The 21781-nt window shown below is 43.1% G+C and overlaps 3 protein-coding genes across 3 annotated transcripts; 1 reads left to right on the top strand and 2 right to left on the bottom strand.

Annotated features, from left to right (window-relative positions):
• Window positions 1-5117: 5117 nt before the first annotated feature.
• Window positions 5118-6824, top strand: LOC147489478 (uncharacterized). Its single transcript, XM_086574653.1, has one exon. The coding sequence runs from the start codon at window positions 5118-5120 to the stop codon at window positions 6822-6824; it is 1707 nt and encodes a 568-aa protein (XP_086430779.1).
• Window positions 6825-19674: 12850 nt separating this feature from the next.
• LOC147489477 (Fasciclin-like arabinogalactan family protein) lies at window positions 19675-20435 on the bottom strand. Its single transcript, XM_086569798.1, has one exon. It carries the CDS (start codon window positions 20433-20435, stop codon window positions 19824-19826), a length of 612 nt encoding a protein of 203 aa, XP_086425924.1. The 3' UTR covers window positions 19675-19823.
• On the bottom strand, window positions 19675-21272 carry JOSL (JOSEPHIN-like protein). The gene is made up of 2 exons (XM_086569799.1): window positions 21013-21272; window positions 19675-20934 (listed from the first exon to the last, which is right to left on the bottom strand). Exons 1-2 carry the CDS (start codon window positions 21094-21096, stop codon window positions 20467-20469), a joined length of 552 nt encoding a protein of 183 aa, XP_086425925.1. The 5' UTR covers window positions 21097-21272; the 3' UTR covers window positions 19675-20466.
• Window positions 21273-21781: the final 509 nt, after the last annotated feature.

Genomic DNA, 21781 nt, shown 5'->3' with positions numbered 1-21781 from the left:
CAAATTCAGTCTGCCAATTCGCACTTTTTAGTTTATCATAGCCTGCTTGCTTCAAACTGTGTTGCCATATGAATAGAGCAAATGTGCATTGAAAGAACATATGTTCCTTGGTTTCCCTTTCCCTCCAGCACAACACACATGTGTCATCAGTTACAGTACCCCACGCTTTCAACTTGCTTGTCGTTTTCAGTCCCCTCTTGAGCGTGAGCCATACAATAAACGAATGCTGCGGAATTCTATTAGCAAACCAGACGAGATGGTGCCAAAAGTTTGAAGCTTTGGTGGTTCTTAAGTTGTCATAGGTCTCTCTGAGATTATAATCACCTCGTTTTGTAGCTACCCATATCACCTTGTCAGTCCCATGTCCCACTTTTAGGTCTTCTTTAATGGCTAGAGCAATATCAGGTATGTGAGCTCTGACATGTGTGGGTACACTCCACTGCCCATCCACTATAATATTACTCACTCGTGCATCCAATCGACACGTTGAGTTATATGTGAGAGATAGGGGAAATTTGTCTTTCAAAATACCTTCGGGGTACCATGGATCCAGCCAGAACTGAGTACCTCTGCCATCACCAATTTGGTGTTGAACTATGTTCTGAGCTTCTTTCCGATTCTTCAGTATATTGTGTTATACCCAGGAGCAGTCATTGGGGATCTTGAGCTGCCCAATATTTCTATCTCGGATCAAATTCTTTGTAACCCATTTGGTCCATAAGGTATTGCTCGGTGACAAGGTTCCGAGATGCCACTTCTTCATAAGGAAAACAAATGTCATCCCAACTAATCAGTGTATGAGACGTGGAACACTTGGGTCCATTCCATAGAAAGTTTCTGCATAGCTGATTGATGGCATCGATTGTCGACTGAGGTAACACAAAGGATGTTGTCCGGTATATACTCATTCCATTTAGAACCGCCTTAAGAAGTTGGAGTCTTCATGCATAGGACAACGCTCTACCTTTCAATGCCTGAATTCTATGTCCCACCTTCTCTATCAATGGAGTACAATCTCTGGCTTTCAGTCTTGTGGTAATCAATGGGAGCCCAGATACTTGACTAGAAGTGCTCCTCTCGGAAATTGTAGTATCTCCCCCATTTGAATAATAACAGTGTCTGGAATGCCCGAGTAGAACATTTGACTCTTCTGAAAATTTACTTGTAGCCCCGTGCATCTGGCTAAGCTATGAAGGATATTTTTGAGTGTCTCATTGTATTTAGACCCCCATTTATGAAAGCAATGAGGTCATCATCGAAGGATAAGTGCGTTACTATCGGATTGGAGCATTTGGGGTGTAGACGGTAACTCCCTTCTTCAACTCGTTTCCGAATCATTTGGGTGAAAAAATCCATGACAAGCACAAATAAATATGGTGACATAGGACCTCCTTGCCTGATTCTTCTCCTACCTCTGAAATACCCAAATAGTGTTCCGTTGATCATTATGTTATAACTAGGGGTTTCGATGCAATTTTGTATCCAACTAACAAACATTGGAGGAATTCCAATTCTGTCGAGGGCATATCTCACTACTTCCCATCTCACTGTATATACGCCTTCCTTAAGTCAATCTTCGCTACACATCTCAAGGGATAGTAACACATTATCCTGAATGCATCGCCCAACGATAAATGCGGACTGATTAAGAGATATCTCTTGAGGCATAAATGTCTTCATCCTGCATGTAATTATCTTGGTTATACACGTACTTGTAGATCACATTGCAACATGCAATGGGTCTATAATCTGCTAGTGAATTAGGAAATAGCATTTTCGGTATCAAGGTTATGCATGTGGCATTCACCTCCTGTAGAATCCTACCCGATCTGAAGAAATTCATGACTGCCTTTTCAAAGTCATCTCCCACTATTCTCCAAGCCGCTTTGAAAAATAGTGCAGAAAACCCATCACTGTCCGGAGCCTTGTCATCTTCTATGTTGGCAAGACACTCAATGATCTCATCTCGCGTTCCCTCCCGAACCAGTAGATTCTTAGTATTCTCATCTAGCTGGGCGACCTGAATGTCCCCCATTTATGTGAAACACCTTAGGGCTATACATCTCTTGGTAGTACTCGACGCATTCATTTCCGATGTTAGCTAAGTCTTCATACACTGTACCTTGCTCATCTTTAAGACAGTCGATCTTGTTTGTCATCCTTCTAACCTTGATAGAGTTGAAGAAATATGTTGTATTGTTGTCCCCTAGAGTCACCACTTGATCTCTCGACTTTTGTTTGCATTCTAACTCCTCGGCCACCGCTGCTTTAACATACCTAGCTGTTACCACTTTCTCCTGTATGTTGTACTCTTGGCTGAGGGGCTGAGTCTGTAATCTCCCTGGATTTCAGCTAGTGCCTTCTCTGTTTCCTCTTTCTTAGATGTTATCCTTCCTCTCTCCCCATTCCATTTGATCAGTGCATCCTTTGCATATTTCAATTTCTTCATAAACGTGAACATCAGGTTGCCTACAACAGGAATGTTCCATGCCCCTTGAATTACTTCTCTGAATCCCTATTGTTGAATATTGAAGAAATGAAAAGATTTTTTATACCTCCTTGTGGTTTTGGTTGACACTAACACTATAGATGAATGATCAGAAATTGCCCTACGGCTAGAATTTTAGTTCAACATTTCTGCCTGCCACTCACAGTAGCAGCTAGAACAATGTGTCCCTACCAAAATTATTTTAAGCTATTTTGAAGGAATTAGTTTGTACAATTACTATTATATCATACTATTTTGGGTGAGGAATAAAGAGAAAGATGTGAGAAAGGCTAAAATGGGGAGAAAAAAAAAAAAAAAAAAACTAATTTAGCATACGCTTTCGGGAGTGATGGCTAGAATTTTGATTTCTATTTTTTTATTTTTTTTCCCAGACACCTACACACCTATGTCAATGGCGGCTAAGAGTTGTGATTTTTTTATTTTCTATACGCCTATAGCACTGGTGGGTGCAATAAAAATCATTTGGCCTCCAGACCCCAACCCGCTAACTCTATCCACCATTATATTGTGGTCTATGCACTATTATATTGTGGTTTGGTGCGCATTGGACTTAGCATAAAACACGAAAAAATTGTGTTAGAAATGTAAGTCAGCATTACATTAACAATTGGAAGTTGACGCGCGTCATCAAGAGATCCAAATCTCAAAATATGTGTTATGCTTTTTATATTTTCATTTTCTGTTTAAGCGTGCAACACTATAACCTTTGTTCATTTGCATGATTTTTGTTGATGACGTTGGTTGGTGAGATTTTGATTTCATATGTGCTGGCCAACTATTAGCTCAGTTCTTTCGCAGAGAACTGTGTCCCTAATTTGCTTCTTAATTCAAGGTGTTTCGCGCACTAAACTACCCCGCAATAACCAGAGTTCCTGGGCCACCATGTCTCACCCGTTTTTAAATCTAGAAATTGGGCCGTTTTTAAATCTAGAAATTGGGCTCTAGACACTTTCTTTAGTGTGTTTTTTGTTTAGAGAAAGACCAATATTATCTTTTGATTCTACTCCAATTTTAACAACACGTCACTTTTTGAGTGTATTAACTGTTTTTAAAACTTCTTATTTCTCACTTTTTGAGTGTATTAACTGTTTTTAAAACTTCTTATTTCTCTTTTTTACCCTTTCATTTGTAACTGCCAATTTTTTTCTACAAATAAATAATACAAAAATCTAATGTGCGCAGACTGTAGGTGTGTGTGTCAATCGATGTCACTCATCAGGCAAGAGTGCGTGTGTATTGCTCTAAGATATACTGCAATCAAATAATACAATTGTCTTATAAAAAAAAATCATTTGTCCTTTTACAATTTCACAATTTGAATTACATCAAACAAAGTTTAAACATGTTATTCAAAATTATCAGTGATGCATTTTAAATTGTTAAAGCTGTATTGAAATTAGTTGTAATCAACATACATTTTTTCCGTTTTTGAAGTTGATGTTTTCTATATTGTTTTGGTCTCTCCATAAATTCATCTCACTTTTAATTGGAATTTTGTAGATTTCGGATGAATTTTAGTTATTTTGATTAGCCCACTACTCTTTTAGTAACTGATTTAGTTCGTATCTTTTTTTTTGTTGGTAGTTGGTTTTTTTAGTTGGGACTAATAAAAGAGGTCAAAATTGTAAAAGTCAGTCTAAAATTTGAGACAGATGTCAAATTTCAATTTTTATGGAGAAAAAACAAAAAAAAAAAATTACTATTTTCTCTAAACTTAAGAAATTTGCGTTTGTGTACTTATACTTAATTTTCTGGTTTTTAAATATTCAAAATATTCATCATGAATAATTGGATAATTAGAATGCTGGATCAAACAATATTTTATTTTAGTGTCAGTGTTAGTGGTTTTCTAGGCACTTTCTGTTTATCAAATATTATAAGTCCTTCAAAGACGCGAGCAGGAAAACTTGTGACCTCAGTATGTTTTTCTTCCTTGTCTTCATTTTTGGTAGATATGAACTAATACATACGAAACAAACACACAAGAGGTCCTGTCGTGCTGATCAATAAAGTAAGCATCGAGCTGGAAGGAAAAATTTTGATTGATTTCTTTGCAGTCGCTGAACTACTATATAAGTATTAAAGATATTTATTATCATCAGTTTTGTTCTCCTATAGTTCAATTTTAAAAGATGTTCTTCCTAACTATATTCTCGTATTTTCTGTTGATTTGTAAAACTTGACTCAATTAAGTATATTGTAATAGTATGATGTGTACCTCTTGGACCAAGTCCGCGGTGCAACTGATAGGGAGCAACATATGCAGTGATGAGGAGGAGCAGCGGATCAAGGCCGCGGAACCCTAGTCTACGGTGGCAAGTGTACGGTCGACATCGGGGTCGTAGGATGACAAGACAGGTGGACGGTCCCGAGGAAGAGAAAGGGAATATAAAAAGAAGAAGATGTGGAGAAAATGAAGGAGAAAATGAAGGAGAGAAAGAGAGAAAGAGAGAAATAGGAACAGTAAAAAGAGAGAAGAAAGAGAAAAAAGCGGGGTCCATACATTTGGGTGGAAGAGGGAACTAGAGAGCGAGACATTTGTGTAGTGGTGAATTAGGGGTCTATACATTTGGCGTCGTCTGTGGGGACAGAGAAGAGCAACTTAGAAATGGCACCGAAGAGAGCAGCGGGAAGGCCAAAGAAAGTTAGGGATCAGGAGCCGACGCCGGAAGCTATGATAGAGGAGGGGGAAAAACTGGAAGAAGGACGAGCGGCGGAAGAGGCGCGTCTGATGCGTGAAGAGATTGAAAGGCTGAGAGAGGAAAACGATGAGTTGCGGAGAGATAGAGAGATGGAGGAGGAGGCAGGGGAAGAGCGGAGTGAGGAATCTGGAGACGAGGAGGAGACCGGACCAAACCTAGTGGAAAACCCGGTGGTGGGGTTAACAATGGCGCAAGTCCAAGAAATGATAGACAATGATAGGGAAGCCAATCGGCGGCAGACGAAGGAGCGTGGGGGAGCGGCTAGCCAGGTGGTGGCTAGGTTGAACCGTAACCCGCTAGCAGATGACATATGGACATCAGAGGTTCCCAAGCGATTCGCCCAGCCGAGGTTTGAGAGGTACGACGGCAAAGGAGACCCGACGGACCACATCTATCATTTTAGACAGCAGATGCCGCTATGGCCGGAGGCTCGGTTTGATGGTCTGCGGTGCATGATGTTCCCGGCTAGTCTGAAAGGGGGAGCATCAGATTGGTACTACAGATTGCCGTCTGGGAGCATTAAGAACTTTCAAGAGTTGGAGCAGGCGTTCGTGGATCATTTCATACACCAGAAGAAGAGGGTGGTGGACATCACGGCTCTGTTCAATGTGCGACAACGGTCCGCGGAGTCAGTTAGAGAGTTCCTATGTCGATTCAAGGCGGAGACACTGAAGGTAGAGAATCTGGATGAGAGGATAGCGGTGATAGCATTTGAAAGGGGATTGCGTCCGGGAACCGGAGTTCACCAGTCCGTAGCAAAGAATGAGATGGCGACGTTACATGAGCTGTATCCACGAGTGGAAAAATATATAAGATATGAAGACTCTATGCAAAAGGATTCTAAGAGGGTAGGGAAGGCTATGTTATCTTTAGAGAAGGAACAAGAACGGCGGAAATCGGGGGCGTTGAAAAAAGAAAGTGGTAGATACCGCGGATACGGAGCACGAACGGAGGGAAGCCGGGAAGGGATCCGAAGGGAGTACAGGGAGAGGAAACCATACCGCGAAGTGGAACAAACTCCGTTGAACAAACCGCTCAGTGAGATTTTGCCCTTAATAAAGGGTTTACCAGGATATGAAGGACCGCGAAGCATGCCAGCGGAGATACCTGAGAAGCCATTCTGTGCATACCATCAGATAAGAAATCATGAGACGAATTACTGTTACGCTCTCAAGTGGTTGGTGCAGAGGATGGTGGAGAAAGGGAGGATGGGAGAATTTGTGAGAGACGACCAGAACGAAGAGCGAGTGTCGCAGCAGGGAAGAATACTAGGAACCATCAATGTGATTTACAGTGGGGAAGTTATGAGTCATAATGCCCATAGAGACAAGATACGGCGGACAGCGAACATCCAACAAATTAATGAGAGGACGAATAGGCCACGGCAAAGAGAGGTCACAACGGCCGAGAAGGATAAAATCGTCTTTAGCAATGCGGACCTATGGGCAGTGGATTCACCACATGAGGACGCGCTGGTCATTACAGTGGCGATGGGAAACTACATGGTGAAAAGGGTGTTGATCGATTGTGGAAGTGCGGTAGATATGTTGTTCAGAGGAGCCTTGGAGGAAATGGGAGTTGATCCTAGCGTACCGCGCTTCCAGCAAGACTAATTTGTATGGATTTAACGGGAATATGACAGAGCCCATGGGGGAACTCTTATTGCCCGTGACGGCGGGGCCGGTGACCATCTTCACCCGCTTCATGGTAGTGGATGCGGCTTCACAATATAATGCAATCTTGGGAAGGCGGTGGATTCATGAGATGAAGGCGGTCCCATCTACGTATTACCAAGTGATACGGTTCCCCACACCTACCGGCATGTATGAGGTCTACGAGATCAGGTAATAGCCAAGAATAGTCATAGAGGAACCGTGAAACGTTTGATTGGCGGGTCAAAAGGAGAAACTTCCAACCCTAGGAAGAGGCTGGCATAGCAGTTATAGTGCACCTCTGGGAAGGGGGTGATGAGGCGTTGGCGGATCCCAAGACGCTTGACGAGATAGAGGTAGTGAATATTGGGATAGGGGAAGAGGAGAAGATCACGTCGATAGGGTCAAGTTTGCCTAGGAAGAGGCTGGCATAGCAGTTATAGTGCACCTCTGGGAAGGGGGTGATGAGGCGTTGGCGGATCCCAAGACGCTTGACGAGATAGAGGTAGTGAATATTGGGATAGGGGAAGAGGAGAAGATCACGTCGATAGGGTCAAGTTTGCCTGAGGAGTGGAGGACTAAGTTGATAAAGTTATTGTCAGATAATAGAGATGTCTTTGCATGGACGATAGAGGACGTTACAGGGTTGGACCCAGAGTTCGCATGTCACCACCTGCATATGAGAGAGGATGCCAAACCAGTGAGACAAAAATTGCGAAGTCTCAGACCGAAATACGCGGAGGGGATTCGGGAAGAGATTGCCAGATTGAAGGGGGCATGGATAATCCAAGAGGTGGAGTTCACAGACTGGTTATCAAACATAGTCGCGGTACCGAAAAAGAATGGGAAAGTACATATGTGCGTGGACTTTACCGATGTCAACCTGGAGTGCCCGAAGGATAGCTATCCCATGCCGCGAGTAAACGAGTTGGTGGACAGGATAGCCGGGTTCGAAATATTTTCTTTCATGGACGCCTCGATGGGGTATAATCAGGTTGCGATGAATGAGCCAGACCAAGAGAAGACATCATTTGTGATTTTGTGGTGGAGGGCGGTACATACTGCTACATGAGGATGCCGTTTGATTTGAAAAATGCAGGGGCAACCTTCCAGCGGTTGGGAGAAAAAATGTTCGCAAGCAAGATCCGGAGGGGAATCGAGATTTATATAGATGACATGGTGGAGAAAAGCATGACAGAGGAGGAACATATAGAGGGGTTACGGGAAACATTCGGGATACTACGTAAGTACAATTTGAAACTGAATCCTGAAAAGTGTACTTTCGGGGTGACTACAGGGAAGTTCTTGGGCTATATTGTTACTCATAGGGGAATCGATGCTAATCCCGAGCAGATAAGGTCCCTGGTAGAGATGCCATCTCCACAGAATGTGAAGGAAGTGGTGGTTAGCAGGAAGGGTAGCGGCGACCGGAATAGATTCATTTCAAGTCATCCGATAAATGCAGACCGCTGTATCGATTATTAAGGAGCACACCGGACTTCGTATGGACCGCGGAGTGTGAGTAGGCATTCCAGAACTTGAAGAAATATTTGGGCAAAGCACCTTTGCTATCACGGCCCGAGATCGGGGAAAAGCTGTATTTGTACTTGGGGGCCACGGAGTATGCGGTTAGTTCAGTTCTAGTGCGTGTGGTGGACAAAATAGAGAAGCCAGTGTATTTTTAGAGTAAGACTCTGTTAGATGCAAAGACGCAGTACAGTAGGATTGAGAGGTATGCCTTGGCGCTAGTTTTCTCCACCCTCAAACTGAAACCCTACTCTGAAGCACATGTGGTAGTGGTAGTAACGAATCTGCCTCTGAGACAAGCACTGAAGACAGAAAATTCGGGTAGGATGTTGAAGTGGGCAGTGATACTGAGTTCCTATGAGATACAATATCAGATAAGGACCGCGGAAAAGGTGCAGGCAATGGCTGAATTTATGGCAGAGTTTCTTGTAGAGGATCCCACCTAGGGAGAGGAAAAAATTATGGAACCAGAACGAGAAGGTGAGCCGGATATCCTAAACCCTTGGGATAAGAGGAATGGGTGGAGGGTGTTCGCCGACGGATCAGCGACAGATACCTGCAGCGGCATAGGGGTGGTTTTGGTTACGCCCAACAATAGCAGAATAGAGCAAATCATGAAACTAGGGTTCGCGGCATCCAGTAATGAGGTAGAGTACGAAGCAGTGATTGCAGGGTTGAGAATGGCCGAAGATCTGGGAGTGCAAGAGCTGATAGTATATTTTGATTCAAACTTAGTGGTGTGCCAAGCGAATGGATGGTTTGCAGCTAGATGCCCCAGGATGGCCAGATATTTGGAGGTGGTGCGTAAAAGGTCTGCGAAGTTCACAAAGCTCCGTTTCCTTCATTTAGGCCGGGGAGAGAACATACATGCTGATCCCCTGGCATATGTAGCGGCTGCCATCCCGGGGTCGGAGGAAAGAACGATACATGTGGGAAGACTGGAAAAACCGAGCACCGAGGAGATGGTAGAGATTTGTCAGGTCACGGAGGAGAAGGAGAGTTGGACGGATTTAATTAAGGACTTTTTGGCTGGGAAGGAAGTGACAGATAAAAAAGAAATAAGGAGATGGGAGCAAACTTCTCGGAGATACGTTCTACTGGGAGGAGAGCTATATCGAAAAAACGTCAATGGGTCGCTGTTAAAATGTTTGGGTCCGCGGCTATCGCATGAAGTGTTGGCAGAGTTACATGAGGGGGATTGCGGGAGCCACTCAGCGGGGAGAACGACGGCCCATCGCCTACTGACACAGGGGTATTTCTGGCCCCACATGAAGAGGGATGCTGTGGAATTTGCAAAGAAATGTGACAAATGCCAGAGATTTGTCCAGCTGATATTCGCCCCCGCAGAACCCCTTCATAACGTCTTAAGTCCGTGGCCTTTTGCTATGTGGGCAATGGATATAGTGGGGCCGCTGCCCATGGCCAGCGGCAAAAGGAGATTCATGCTTGCGGCAACGGATTATTTCACAAAATGGATTGAAGCCGTGCCCCTGCAACAGGTGAAGGAAGCACAAATCATAAAGTTTCTATGGGAGAATATCATCTGCAGGTTTGGGTTGCCATACGTAATCATCACGGACAATGATACTCAGTTTACGGGAGTGAAGGTGGCCAAGTTCTTGCAAGCCTATAAAGTGAAACAGGGGTTCTCGGCCCCTTACAATCCCGAGGGCAACGGACAGGCAGAGGCATCTAACAAGATCATCATGAACAATCTTAAGAGGAAATTGGAGGACAAGAAAGGGGCGTGGACCGATGAGCTGAATCATGTGCTATGGGCCTACCGGACCACACCTCGGTATTCCACCCGAGAGACTCCATTTTCCTTGGCCTATGGGGTGGAGGCCGTGATCCCCTCAGAGATGGTAGCAGCTACATCGCGAACGAGGTCCGTGGAAGAAGGATCAAACTGGAGAATATTGGCAGCGGACCTAAATTTAGCAGAGGAGAGAAGAGACACTGCATGCATAAAACTGGAGGAGTATCACCGGAGATTGCAAAGACAGTACAACCGTAGGGTCAAGCCAAGGCAGTTCCGGCTGGGCGACCTGGTGCTCCGCCGAGTGACACCTAGTACCAGGGAGGAGAAAGATGGAAAGTTGGGCCCGAACTGGGAAGGACCGTATACGGTGGTGGACATCGGAGGGGCGGGCACATACAGATTGCGGACACAAGAAGGCAAGCTGATAGAGAAACCGTGGAACGTGAGGATGTTAAAAAAATTCCACGCTTGAATGTAAGAGAAATATAATACATGAATTTGTGGCTGTATGTAAATATATAATACACCAGCACTTTTGAGAGGAAATCGCCATTTGTGAAAGTAGGAGACTTAAATAAAACATGAAATTGAGAATGCCAGTGAGACATCGGCGGCGCTGGCACAAGACCAAATTTGAACCCAGTGCCTCCCGAAAGCTATGAATCCCGCGGAGCGGGGCGAGAGGCACGAGACACACATGGGGCATAGAGCCTGAAGACGGAGAGAGACAGCGGAGGGGATGAGCCCATCGCTAATGTGAGACTCGAGAGGAGCTGGGGGCAAGAGGAACGTCCCCAAGAGACGTACCGAGAATACCGAAACCGCGGAGTGGGATGAGCCCTCCGCGGAGGAGCAAATCGAACATGGAGCATTAGAACCCCGTGTGGAGAGAGACAGCGGAGGGGAAAAGCCCTTCGCTGGCATGTAGCTAGAGGGAGTCGAGGGCAGGAGGAGCTGCCTCATGCGACTCCCCGTGGTTATATAATCCGCCGAGTGGGAGGAGCCCTTCGCGGATTACAGAGACTAACGACCTGTGTGGGAGGAGGCCAAACATAAAGAGAAATATCGGAAGAGGGAGTACTCCGCAGAGATATTAATCCACCGCGAGTCTGTTACTAATACAAGGAACCAATCGTGGAGCACAGAGGCTGGATCACAACTGAGGGGATAGCCAGACTCAGAGGAAAGGGCTAAGCGCGGGTTACAGGAGAGAGACGAGAAAGAGAAGTACTCATCCAATTGAACCAGAATCTCTGGTAACACTAGCCATTGTTAATCAAGGACAAGAGACACATGATTGCTTATGCAAATAGACAAATCAGAAGAGATAGAGATGACAAACACGCGGAACAAAATCGAACTTCATGGGAAAGAGAGTAGTGTGCAAGCATAAGCGTAAACATAAACGGATGGGAAACCCCGTGAATATCCAAACACAAACAGAAATGATCAAACAAATGTAAGGCCATAATTGGCTCAGAGGGAACAAAGTGACTTATTACAAAAGACAGAGTATTTCTATTGCTTCTCGGATGGGGAGTCAGTGGCAGTAAGGACAGCGGACACTTCTTCAGAGGGTTCAGTAGTAAGGGCTACAGTAACATGCTCCGAGCTCCCAGTGTGGGTCTCTTCGGTGGCCGCGGCTGTCGGAGAGTTTTCTTCATGCACTGGGGAGCGGGGAATGGTCTCGGTGGCGGTCACCTCTTTGCGGACTTCGTCGGAGTGGTCGGCGGCTGGGGTGGAAGGCTTGTCAGGTAGAAGCCGCCCCTCCTGGGTGAGTCGGACAAGCTCTGCTTGGATCTTCTTGGCTACCCGTTTCTCAGCCAGGGTCTTGAAGCGTTCATGGAGAATAGCCATGTCGTCTTGATGTTGCTGGAGCAGAGTGGCGGTAGCAGCCTCATGTTCTTGGCGGAGTGAGGTGACGGTGTCTTGGTGTTGTTGTGACAGTTCAGATAGGTGTAGTTGATGGTGTTCAAGGAGCTGTTCCCGCTGACTGCTGAGACGGTCATTCACCGAATCCATGTAGGATTGATAAGGCGACTCTGTGGAGTGCAGTTCATCCTGGGCCTTGAGTTTGGCCATGTTAGCAGCGGCCAACTCAGCTTGAAGACCGGCATGGGCGGCCTTCAAACCACAAGGGCCATTAACCTCTTTTTCCAAGGCAGCCAGTTTGTTCTTGGTGCTGAGAAGACCGCGGATCATGAAAGAAATGTCCAAGCTCACCTAGAGACAGAAACATAGAGATAAAAAAAAAAAAAAAACCGTACCCGTTCCCAATTGGTATAAAATGAAGTGCGGTGGGTGTCAAACGAACCCCCATTGGCGTATGCGATGTCCCTGGGAAAATGGGAGTGGTAGAACAAGGAAGAAGCTATGGCCGCATTATCTAGAGCGAAGTCAGCAGTGGATACTTGGCGGTTACGCACATTGAAGACGGGGCAGAAGTCTTCGGCAGGAGCTAGGTCAGAAACAGTGGAGGCTGGTGGAATCGGTTCTTTACCAGGCCGGTGAATGCTAGGGGAAGAGACCGCGGATGGAAGCGAAGAGTTAAGGGTGGAGGGTGCGTTGGCACGAGGTCCCAGAGTGACGTGGACGGACCGCCCGAGGAGGTTGAGGTCCGCTGCCTCTTGGACGGGGGCATTTCAGTAGGTGCCCTCACTTCAGACGGGGAGACTTCAGTCACCTCATCCTCCTCGGAGTCACTGTCAAAAAGTTTCTGCTTGTGAACGTCCATGTCGTTGGTAGGAGAGGTGGGAGAGGTATACTGGTCGTCCCAATTGGAAATGGATCGGTAAGAGGGGATGTCTTCGGGCGCGGAGTTGGCAGGAGAGTCACGAGATCTGGGGGGTTGAGAGGAGGGCACGGGGACGGCGGTGGGAGGAGGAGACGCGAGACCTTTTCTGGATAAGGGGAGATGCTCTGGGTTTCCGTTCTTTGGGAGGAGGAGGGCGGCAGAAGGGAGAAGAGAATCCACGGAAAGTGTGCAGACTGGGGATTTGTAACAGAGGGGTAGCGGTGGTAGGATGGATGCCTAAGTGACTGGCTTGATCGGGTCCGAGATCGCGGAGTCTTTGGAAAATGGGACAAGACACGCCGGAGTAAGTTTGGGATATGAAATCTGGCCGCCAACCTACAAAACAGAGAAGATCATAGCGTTAGAGCATAACGGTAATAATGCAATAAGAGAGAAGGGAAGTACAAAGATACTCACCACGGGGGATGAAGGCGAGGTGGTTAAGAGTTTAATCTGAAGGAAGGTCCGCGGACGTGAAATTGTCCCGACACGCATAAGGGTAATGGTGTCATACTTTGTCGTAAGAGGTAATAATGGAGCAAGAGGGTAACTTCGAGGACGACACAAAATGATTGGTAGCCTACACCGACATCTTTAGTGCTTTTCTTAAGGAAATAGTGGGAGAAGATATCGCTACCGGTTATTTTTGCCCCCGCCGATTCTATTGTGAGCATTCGTGGCATACATAGTTCTCCGTGAAGTTTCCTATACCTGATTGTGGGGAATGTTGAAATGATTGCACACCTCGACATCCAAGAGAGTGAGGGGCAGCTGCAGCCCGACAATAATTTGCCCCACCGTGATCACAAGGTGCCCGGGTCGGTGGGGAACCAAATGAGGGTAATGGATGATGGATGGCATGTGTTCTAGGGTTATGTTGGCCGGAATGCTGTAAGCAGCCCTAATCACGTCTAGATCAGGACGGCGGCATCGTGAGGGTGGAGGTAACAAAGAGGTTGGGTGCCCAGAGGTGGAAGGGGCCGCAGCTGGGGTAGGAGGAGGCGGGGATGCTATCTGAGGCGAACGGGAAGGGGAAGAGTCGCCGGAGTTAGAATTCGACATCGGAAAAATGAAGGGACAGGTGCAAATTATGGAAAGAACGCACTATCTAGTTGAACAAAAGTAATACAAGCCTAGAAAACGTACCAAGGGGAGCAAGGAGAGTAGATACACCGGAGTTGAAGTCCGAAAGGAGGAGAGAATCGCTAAGAGACCAGCAGTGTGCGCGCAAACCGGAGGGTGATCGGAAGGGAGTGAAGAGCAGTGGAAAATCAAAGGAGAGGAAAAGTGAAGTGAGGAAGGGGGAGAGGGAAGGGTATTTAAATAGAGAAGGGCAAAAAAGTAATTTCAAGGGTCGTGGAGCTCGAGGGGTCAGTGGAGTAGCCCAGCCAGCGCGAGACACGTGGACGCACAAATATCGAGGGACGGCTGAAATTGCGCGTGATTAGTGCAATAAAGTATACACGCAAACCAAGAAAAAGGAAGGGGCGGTGGAGAGAGGATAGCGGTGAGTATTCTCGACCCCGAATCCATTAATAGGACCACGGAGTTGAGAAGGGGCATTTGTAATAGCATGATCTGTACCTCTTGGACCAAGTCCGCGGTGCAGCTGATAGGGAGCAACATACGCAAGGATGAGGAGGAGCAGCGGATCAAGGCCGCGGAACCCTAGTCCACGGTGGCAAGTGTACGATCGACATCGGGGTCGTAGGATGACAGGACAGGTGGACGGTCCCGAGGAAGAGAAGGGGAATATAAAAAGGAGAAGATGTGGAGAAAATGAAGGAGGCTGCTGGAGAGAAAGAGAGATAGGAACAGTAAAAAGAGAGAAGAAAGAGAAAAAAGGAGGGTCCATACATTTGGGTGGAAGAGGGAACTAGAGAGCGAGACATTTGTGTAGTGGTGAATTAGGGGTCTATACATATATCTTTAAGTGATTCTTTTACATTGCATTCATATCATTTAAGTTTATGATGAGAAGAATTTGATCCCAGTGGTTATTATTAAGAGAGAAGTTGATATTTTATCATGAAGAATTAATGTGTGTTCTGACTTTGTGAGCACCCTTGAAAACTAGATACTGCACAATGGGAATGGGGGCCAGAAACATATGGCTAGACCTTGAACTGTTTTCCCTGTACAATTGTAAATATCGAGAAGAAGCCAACATTCCATGAAAAGGGGATGGCCGGAGATATCCAGCTTTCTGGTCAAAGGAGATTGTGCTTCACCACAAGCATTTCCCTTCAATTCCCTCATCTTTTGCATGGCATAAGGCCATAAGCACAGATTATGTAATAGCAAAATGTTGAAGCAAACAAGTATAGTAAGAAAAATGTTTTATCTCAAATTCTCAACCACTGTAGTTTCTTTAAGGAATCTCCTTCATATGGTTCTTTCCTTTACACGAGAAATCTCTACAAAGTCTACTTACAAGAAAGTTAATTACAAGAACTATCACAAACAGAACTGGATCTCTGGAAAGATGAAGAAGAGTTGATGAACTCAATGCAATCTTCAATAGCTTCTGTATGATGAGAATCAACTTGAGATGTGTATGACCTTGATCTTCCCATGTTGGGAGAAGAAACTTTTGAAGATGATCTTCTCCTTGTTATTGTAATTATACGTAAGGCCCTTGCTACCTTAGTACTGAGACTATCTAGAAACTTATTCATCGCTGAGAGTCTCGACGCTTTTGGTAATCGGAAAGATAAAATTCCAACTACCACCCTTATCTTTTTTCCACCACCAACTCTTGATCCATTCTTGTGCTTGTGAAACATCTCAGTCTTGTCGTTGATGTCTGGACTGAAACTCACTCTTTTACTGTTTTTTCTCAACATATTTAGGACTGAGAGAGAGAGAGAGAGAGAGAGTTTCTTTTGGAATGATTTTGGAATGAGAGGGAAAGAAATGTGAACTTGAAAGGGAGGGATGGGGAGGCAGTGGTGGACTGGTGGGGGTGTATATATTGAAGAATTTAAAGATAAAAAGAGTAAAACAAATAAACAAGGTAACGAGAAAAGTAAAAGGAGATATAATGTGCAGAGTACAAATAAAGAATGTGAGATGAACTATGTGCACCCTACGCAACAAAGGTTCACCTGTGTTATGTAAGTCTATTAGTAGCTCTCAAATTCTCAACATAATCTACTGCTATCAATTTCTTTTATGTATTTTCTTTATTTACTAGTTCTCCAGGAGCTAAGGAACTTCTGAAACTTTGAAGCCTTGGAATACAGCAAAGTTTCCTCAATAGTTGTTAAAAAACGTCTGGTCAAATGAGAATTTAGGAAGAAAAAAATTCCAAGTCAATAACTTGACTGAAGAATAGGGCGGGCGTTTGTTTTACGTTTACTGCTTAGTCAGTCAATCACAATCATATGCTTGCATCAGAAACTGGCTTATTTCACATGTAACGTTTTGAACTTTGAATTTGAACAATCATATTGGGTATCAGTCTATCACCGTATGTTGTTTCCTACTTCCTACATCATCGCTCGCCAGGGTGCGAAATAGGTCGAATCATTTGTTTTTCTGGATCCATAAATTTTAATTTTAATTAGGTCGTGATATTTTGTGATTACGTTACTTTTCCTAATAGCGCACACCTTGGTGTGCTCAAAGAAAAGGACCATAATTAAATATTTGTTAATTTTGAAACTCATTTGTGCAGAACCAACCTTTTGATGGTTTTGAAAAGTAATGATTAACTAGACGATTAGTATTTTGAGTGCAAGTCTTGGAAGGTTAGGTGTAAACAGTTATGGATTAGGTGTATTAGAAGGATTAGTTGGGTTGGACAAAAATGTGAATGATATGGAGTGGAGCCAACGGAAGTTATGACTTATGACTAGTGAACTTGAATGGGTGCAGAACAAGAGGAACACACAATGGGTGGTGCTATCATTTCTTATCAGCAATGCTTTCAAGGTTCTCACACGCCACTCAGCTGTTTTTGATAGTGTCAGGATTCCATTACTTTGAATGTGGGAGAGAGGGATGCAATGTTTGTCTTGAGGAAAAAGAAAAGAAATTCTACCAGACAGTTGAACGCTTTTTATTTGTCAAAAGAGAGGAAAGATAAAGGAGCACTATCCTAATATTCAAGACAAGTTCCCAATGATTATTCCTTCTGTAGTTTCTCCTTTCTTTGTCGCATAATATTCTAACAAGACATGCCAAATTCTCTTTCTTAGAAAGTCGCCAGTTTCCATCGCATCTTCGAGAAACCCACTCTTACTAAACAGGGAATAATCATGTGGTGTTTTAAATTCGGAACCCATTGCATATCATTACTAGTATCTGTTTTTTTGGTAAAGATCTTTACTAGTATCTACTATAACAAGTAATAAACTTTTAAAAGAATGATAGCAATCTAGCATCATTACCTAATTACCTACAAAAAAGCAATTAAGGACTTCGCAGTAATAAGTGTGAAGAACGTCACAAACGGTACTAAGGGTTGCTAAATTCATAGTGGCTAGTTGCTACAATAATTCTCAATGCATATAATGTAATCAACTTCTAATCAATCGTTGTGTATCATTACTGTATTACAGGACCAACCGACCAAGACTGTAAGTACTGGTAGGGGTGAAACTTGGGCGGGTTGGGTAGGGTTGAGGCCTAACTCGAGTCTAATCCGAGTTTCAAATGTTTCAATCCGAGCCTGAGACTAAGCCTGGCCTAGTCGGTCCTTAAATTTTCAGTCCAAACCCAACTCGAATTGGTTGGGTTAGTCAAGTTTTTCGGGTTTCAATGTTAAAGAGTGAAAAACTCAAAACCTTTTCAATGTTAAATAAATAAATTAAGAGATAAATAATACCGAAATTCAATATTATAACTAAATCAAAAGGATTAGATTATTTGAAAGGGAAACTAACCTGATTGATTCAATTATTTTTTCTAAAATTGATATTCTCAACCTTATTTTTTTCAAGAATAAATCCTTATAAGGAAACAATATAACATAATATAATAAATGAAATATATACATACATATATGCAGACGGGCTCAGGTTTTTCGGTTTTTTCATATTCTAATCCGAGTCCAATCTGAAACTGAATTGGATTTTGATTTTACAAGACCAAGCTCGCTCGGACCACGGATCTAAAATGTTAATCCAAGACCAACAAAAATCGGGTTTTAGCCCATTAGGCTTGGGCTAACCCGACCCAAATTCCACCCCTAAAGTTCCCTATATATGAAAAACAAATTTAAAGAGTTAGCACTATCGACTATATCTCCCTTTAACGAAATCACTATAGACCGACAACAGACCTAAATATTGACACTTACTGCTACAAAACTATGTGCCCCAGTAGTGAGGGACTTAAAAGGTATAGCTCATAAACCGACAACCATTTTGATGGTTATGTACAAATTAAGTAATTGCTTACCCAGCTTGCATTATCTTATTAAAGTCTAACGATTCATTATTTTCTACTCCAGCGATAACAGTTATTTTCTACCAGTTTGATATCTATTGTTACATCTCCGATAAAATACCAGATATATGTACATCACCCGATTAATCACCGATTAATTGCATATCACTCATCGACCTATTACTTCCGAAAACCGATTTTAACTGTTTAGTTTCTAATGGTTTATGTGCAGATTGTCTCACAAGGGTATGTAAATTGTTTCTGTTCTTTCTTCTTTCTCCTCCTAAAGGTGTGGCTAGGGATCAAAACATTTACATTGTGAACCAAACAAATTACACTCCGGAGAAGTACCTATTTAACAAAATATGTGGAGGAAATAATCCCTTTGGACTGGGTCCAAACTGTTTACTCCCCAAGACCATGAGTCCAGGACTCTGTCCATAATGAGATTAATATTATAGTAGCTCAGACATAGAGACTCGAGAAGTGTCTGATACAGCATCTCAAACGTGCTTCAAAATATGAATTTTCAATTTACAGATTAATACACCACCAATCCTGCCTAGAGAAGACATGCAACAGTCCTATAGCCAATTCCACTTAGAAGATTTCAGCTGAGTCCCTGTTCGAAGAATGACACTAACAAGAGCCAATTCCACTTTTAGAAGATTTCAGCTGAGTCTCTGTTCGAAGAATGACACTAACAAGCTTATGTCCAGCATGCTTGTGACTCTTAGGCTCTTAGCAACCCTAACAAACTTATGTTCAGTGTGCTTGTGACTCTTAGCAAACAATCTTTGTAGTTCTAATGGTAAATGGCGAAAAACAAGGTGGCAGGGTGGTGAATAGGGTGGGATGTGCCATCTCAAAGACTCAAATAAACAAAAACAGTAGGTACTCCTTCAGAATACCCATGAACTTCACAAAAGCTTCATTCATAGATCCCATGTTGAGTGGCACAGAAAGGAGGCTTAGTAGGTAGTGACTTTCTAACACAAATTCTTCAGTCAAACAAGTATACACCCAAAGGTAAATGCACTGAGCCTTAAGACTCTTGAGGGTTTAGCGCCTTGAGGCTTAAGCCTTACATGTTTAAAAAATTTCTTTTTCTTTTTCTTTTTTCTTTCTCCATTTTTTTACTACTCAACTCCTCCTAACTTATTTAAAGAATAATAACTCCCTATTACGTTATGTTTTGAGCAAGAATACATATAACATAGAAATATTAACCTCCATCAATTCTACTTGCAAGCATTACAATTACAATGTTCAGAGGATCACTATAAATAAACTTGATAAGTGATGATCAGAACAGTGACAGATAACAGTTGCACTTTCAAGAAATATCTCTATATATGGAGACAAATTATAACATGTGTTATACAGGTTGGGAAATTACAAATTGTACCTCGATGGTTCTACGTCAATAGTGAGGTTTTGACCTTGCAAATGAGCAGCTGAAAGAGAAGTTTGCTGCCTTGATTCAGTCTTCAGCTTCGTCATCAGGTTGGACTGACTGCTCAAACTCAGCATCCATGACCACTCCATTCATTATATGCACAACAATCTCTCCCTTGTTTAGGTCAACTCTTTGTGAATGAATACTATTCACTACCAATGATCCATCTAGCTCTCTCGAAACATACAGCTTAAATCCGGATATGGAATCCAAAGAGATCTCCTTCCCAAACGGTACCTCACCCGAATGCAAACCCTGAGGAACTGCTGAGAAACCGAGTATACGAGAGACTGTGGCATAAGTGTTATCATACCCCTTTGATCCCACCAAACTATCATTAGTCCACAATCTCAAATCTCGTTGAAATGCTTTCTCTGAAGGCACAAACACAGTAAATGCAAGATCATCTGGCAACATCCCAACCATCATCTTCCCAAGTTCACCCAACCTCACATCCTCTTTCGGCACCTTCCTCATTTTCAAAATCCTATACAACCCCTCTTCCCTCGAAACCTCAGGTAGTCTAAGGATCGAAACAATCATAACCAACAAGCACGAAACAGAAATCACTGTTAAAACAAATGCAATCGAATCGTTCAACCCATAATGCCGTTTCAACTTCTTCGTCAATTCCATGTGTCTTCTAATAAACTAAAACGAATAAACTTCAGTCTGTTTCATTCATAACGAGTAATACTTCCCCGCCACCGCCAATAATATAATCCAAAAACTCTTTCAACTCATCTAAATCCTTAAACTCATAAGGACACTTAAAATCACTATCCAAATTATACCAAACCCCATCAACTTTCCTGACCGCAACCCAATGTCTACTTCTCCATAACCCACCAAATCTTTTAAGTGTAACATTAATAACAAAACCCATCAACTTATTACTATTCCCATCATTAAAATTAATCGAAGAAGCCGGATTACGACGATCATGCCACACAACTTTTTTGCCTTTACTTTCTAATGCTGAAATTAAGACATTAATATCGTAATTACCAGTAAGTGAATTATGATGTGGTTTGAATATTGGTATCCAATTATTTTGACTTTTTTTTACTGGGTCTTCGTGAATTAGTTCATTTGCTATTGTGTTTAAGTCTGTTTTTGTAAACACGTTTTTTTCCTGTAAACAAAATTAATTAGTCATGTATTAGTAAAAAGAATAAAAAGGAGAGAGAGAGAATAAAGTTAGAAGTAGTACCTGGTAGAGATTGTTGAGAGCGTGTAAAAGACAGAATTGAAGTTTTTGCTTCTCATGATAGATCTCTCCTTTTTTCTCTTCCATTATATATTTTTTTAGTAGTAGGGTTTTAGAATCTCGAGGCGTTTTAAACGTGCTTTTCTCGTTTTGCTATTTTGAGTAGGGGTGGGGGAACTCGGTCGGGTCCGAGTCTAACCCGAGTTTCAAATGCGAGCCTGAGACCAAACCCTAGTCGGTTCTTAAATTTTCAGCCCAAACTCTATCCAGACCAATTTGGATTAGGTCGGATTATATCGAGTTGATTATATTTTTGGGATTTTTTTTTTGGAATTAGGAAGCAAAAAACACTGAAATTAAAATAACTTTGTTGATTACATTATTCTTTATAAAATAGAGATTCTGAAACTTATTATTTTCAAGAATAGAATGATTGAAAGATATATGTACGCACACGGGCTTGGGTTTTTCGGTTTTTTGATATTCTAATCCGAGCCCAATTCAAAACCGAGCCGGGTTTTGATTTACAAAACCAAACCAGAATTAAAGATATTACAGGTTAGTCTAGGACCAACAAAAATCCGGTTTTAGTCTATTGAACTTGGGCTGGTTGTAACTTAGATTGGTTGGATTGGTCTAGGCCCATTAGCTCAAACCCAAGTTTCTCATTCTCTAGGCCCAATCCCACGTTCGAGATACAAAGTAGAGTTCTTTGGAAGTTAAACTAAATAGAACTCGAGATCTTTATAACGTGTTATCTCGCCGTTGATCC

This window comes from Coptis chinensis, chromosome 7, assembly GCF_015680905.1.
Source record: "Coptis chinensis isolate HL-2020 chromosome 7, ASM1568090v1, whole genome shotgun sequence".
Taxonomy (NCBI): Eukaryota; Viridiplantae; Streptophyta; class Magnoliopsida; order Ranunculales; family Ranunculaceae; genus Coptis; species Coptis chinensis.
The sequence above is the reverse complement of the archived record's forward strand: the minus strand, read 5'-3'. Positions and strand labels throughout refer to the sequence as shown.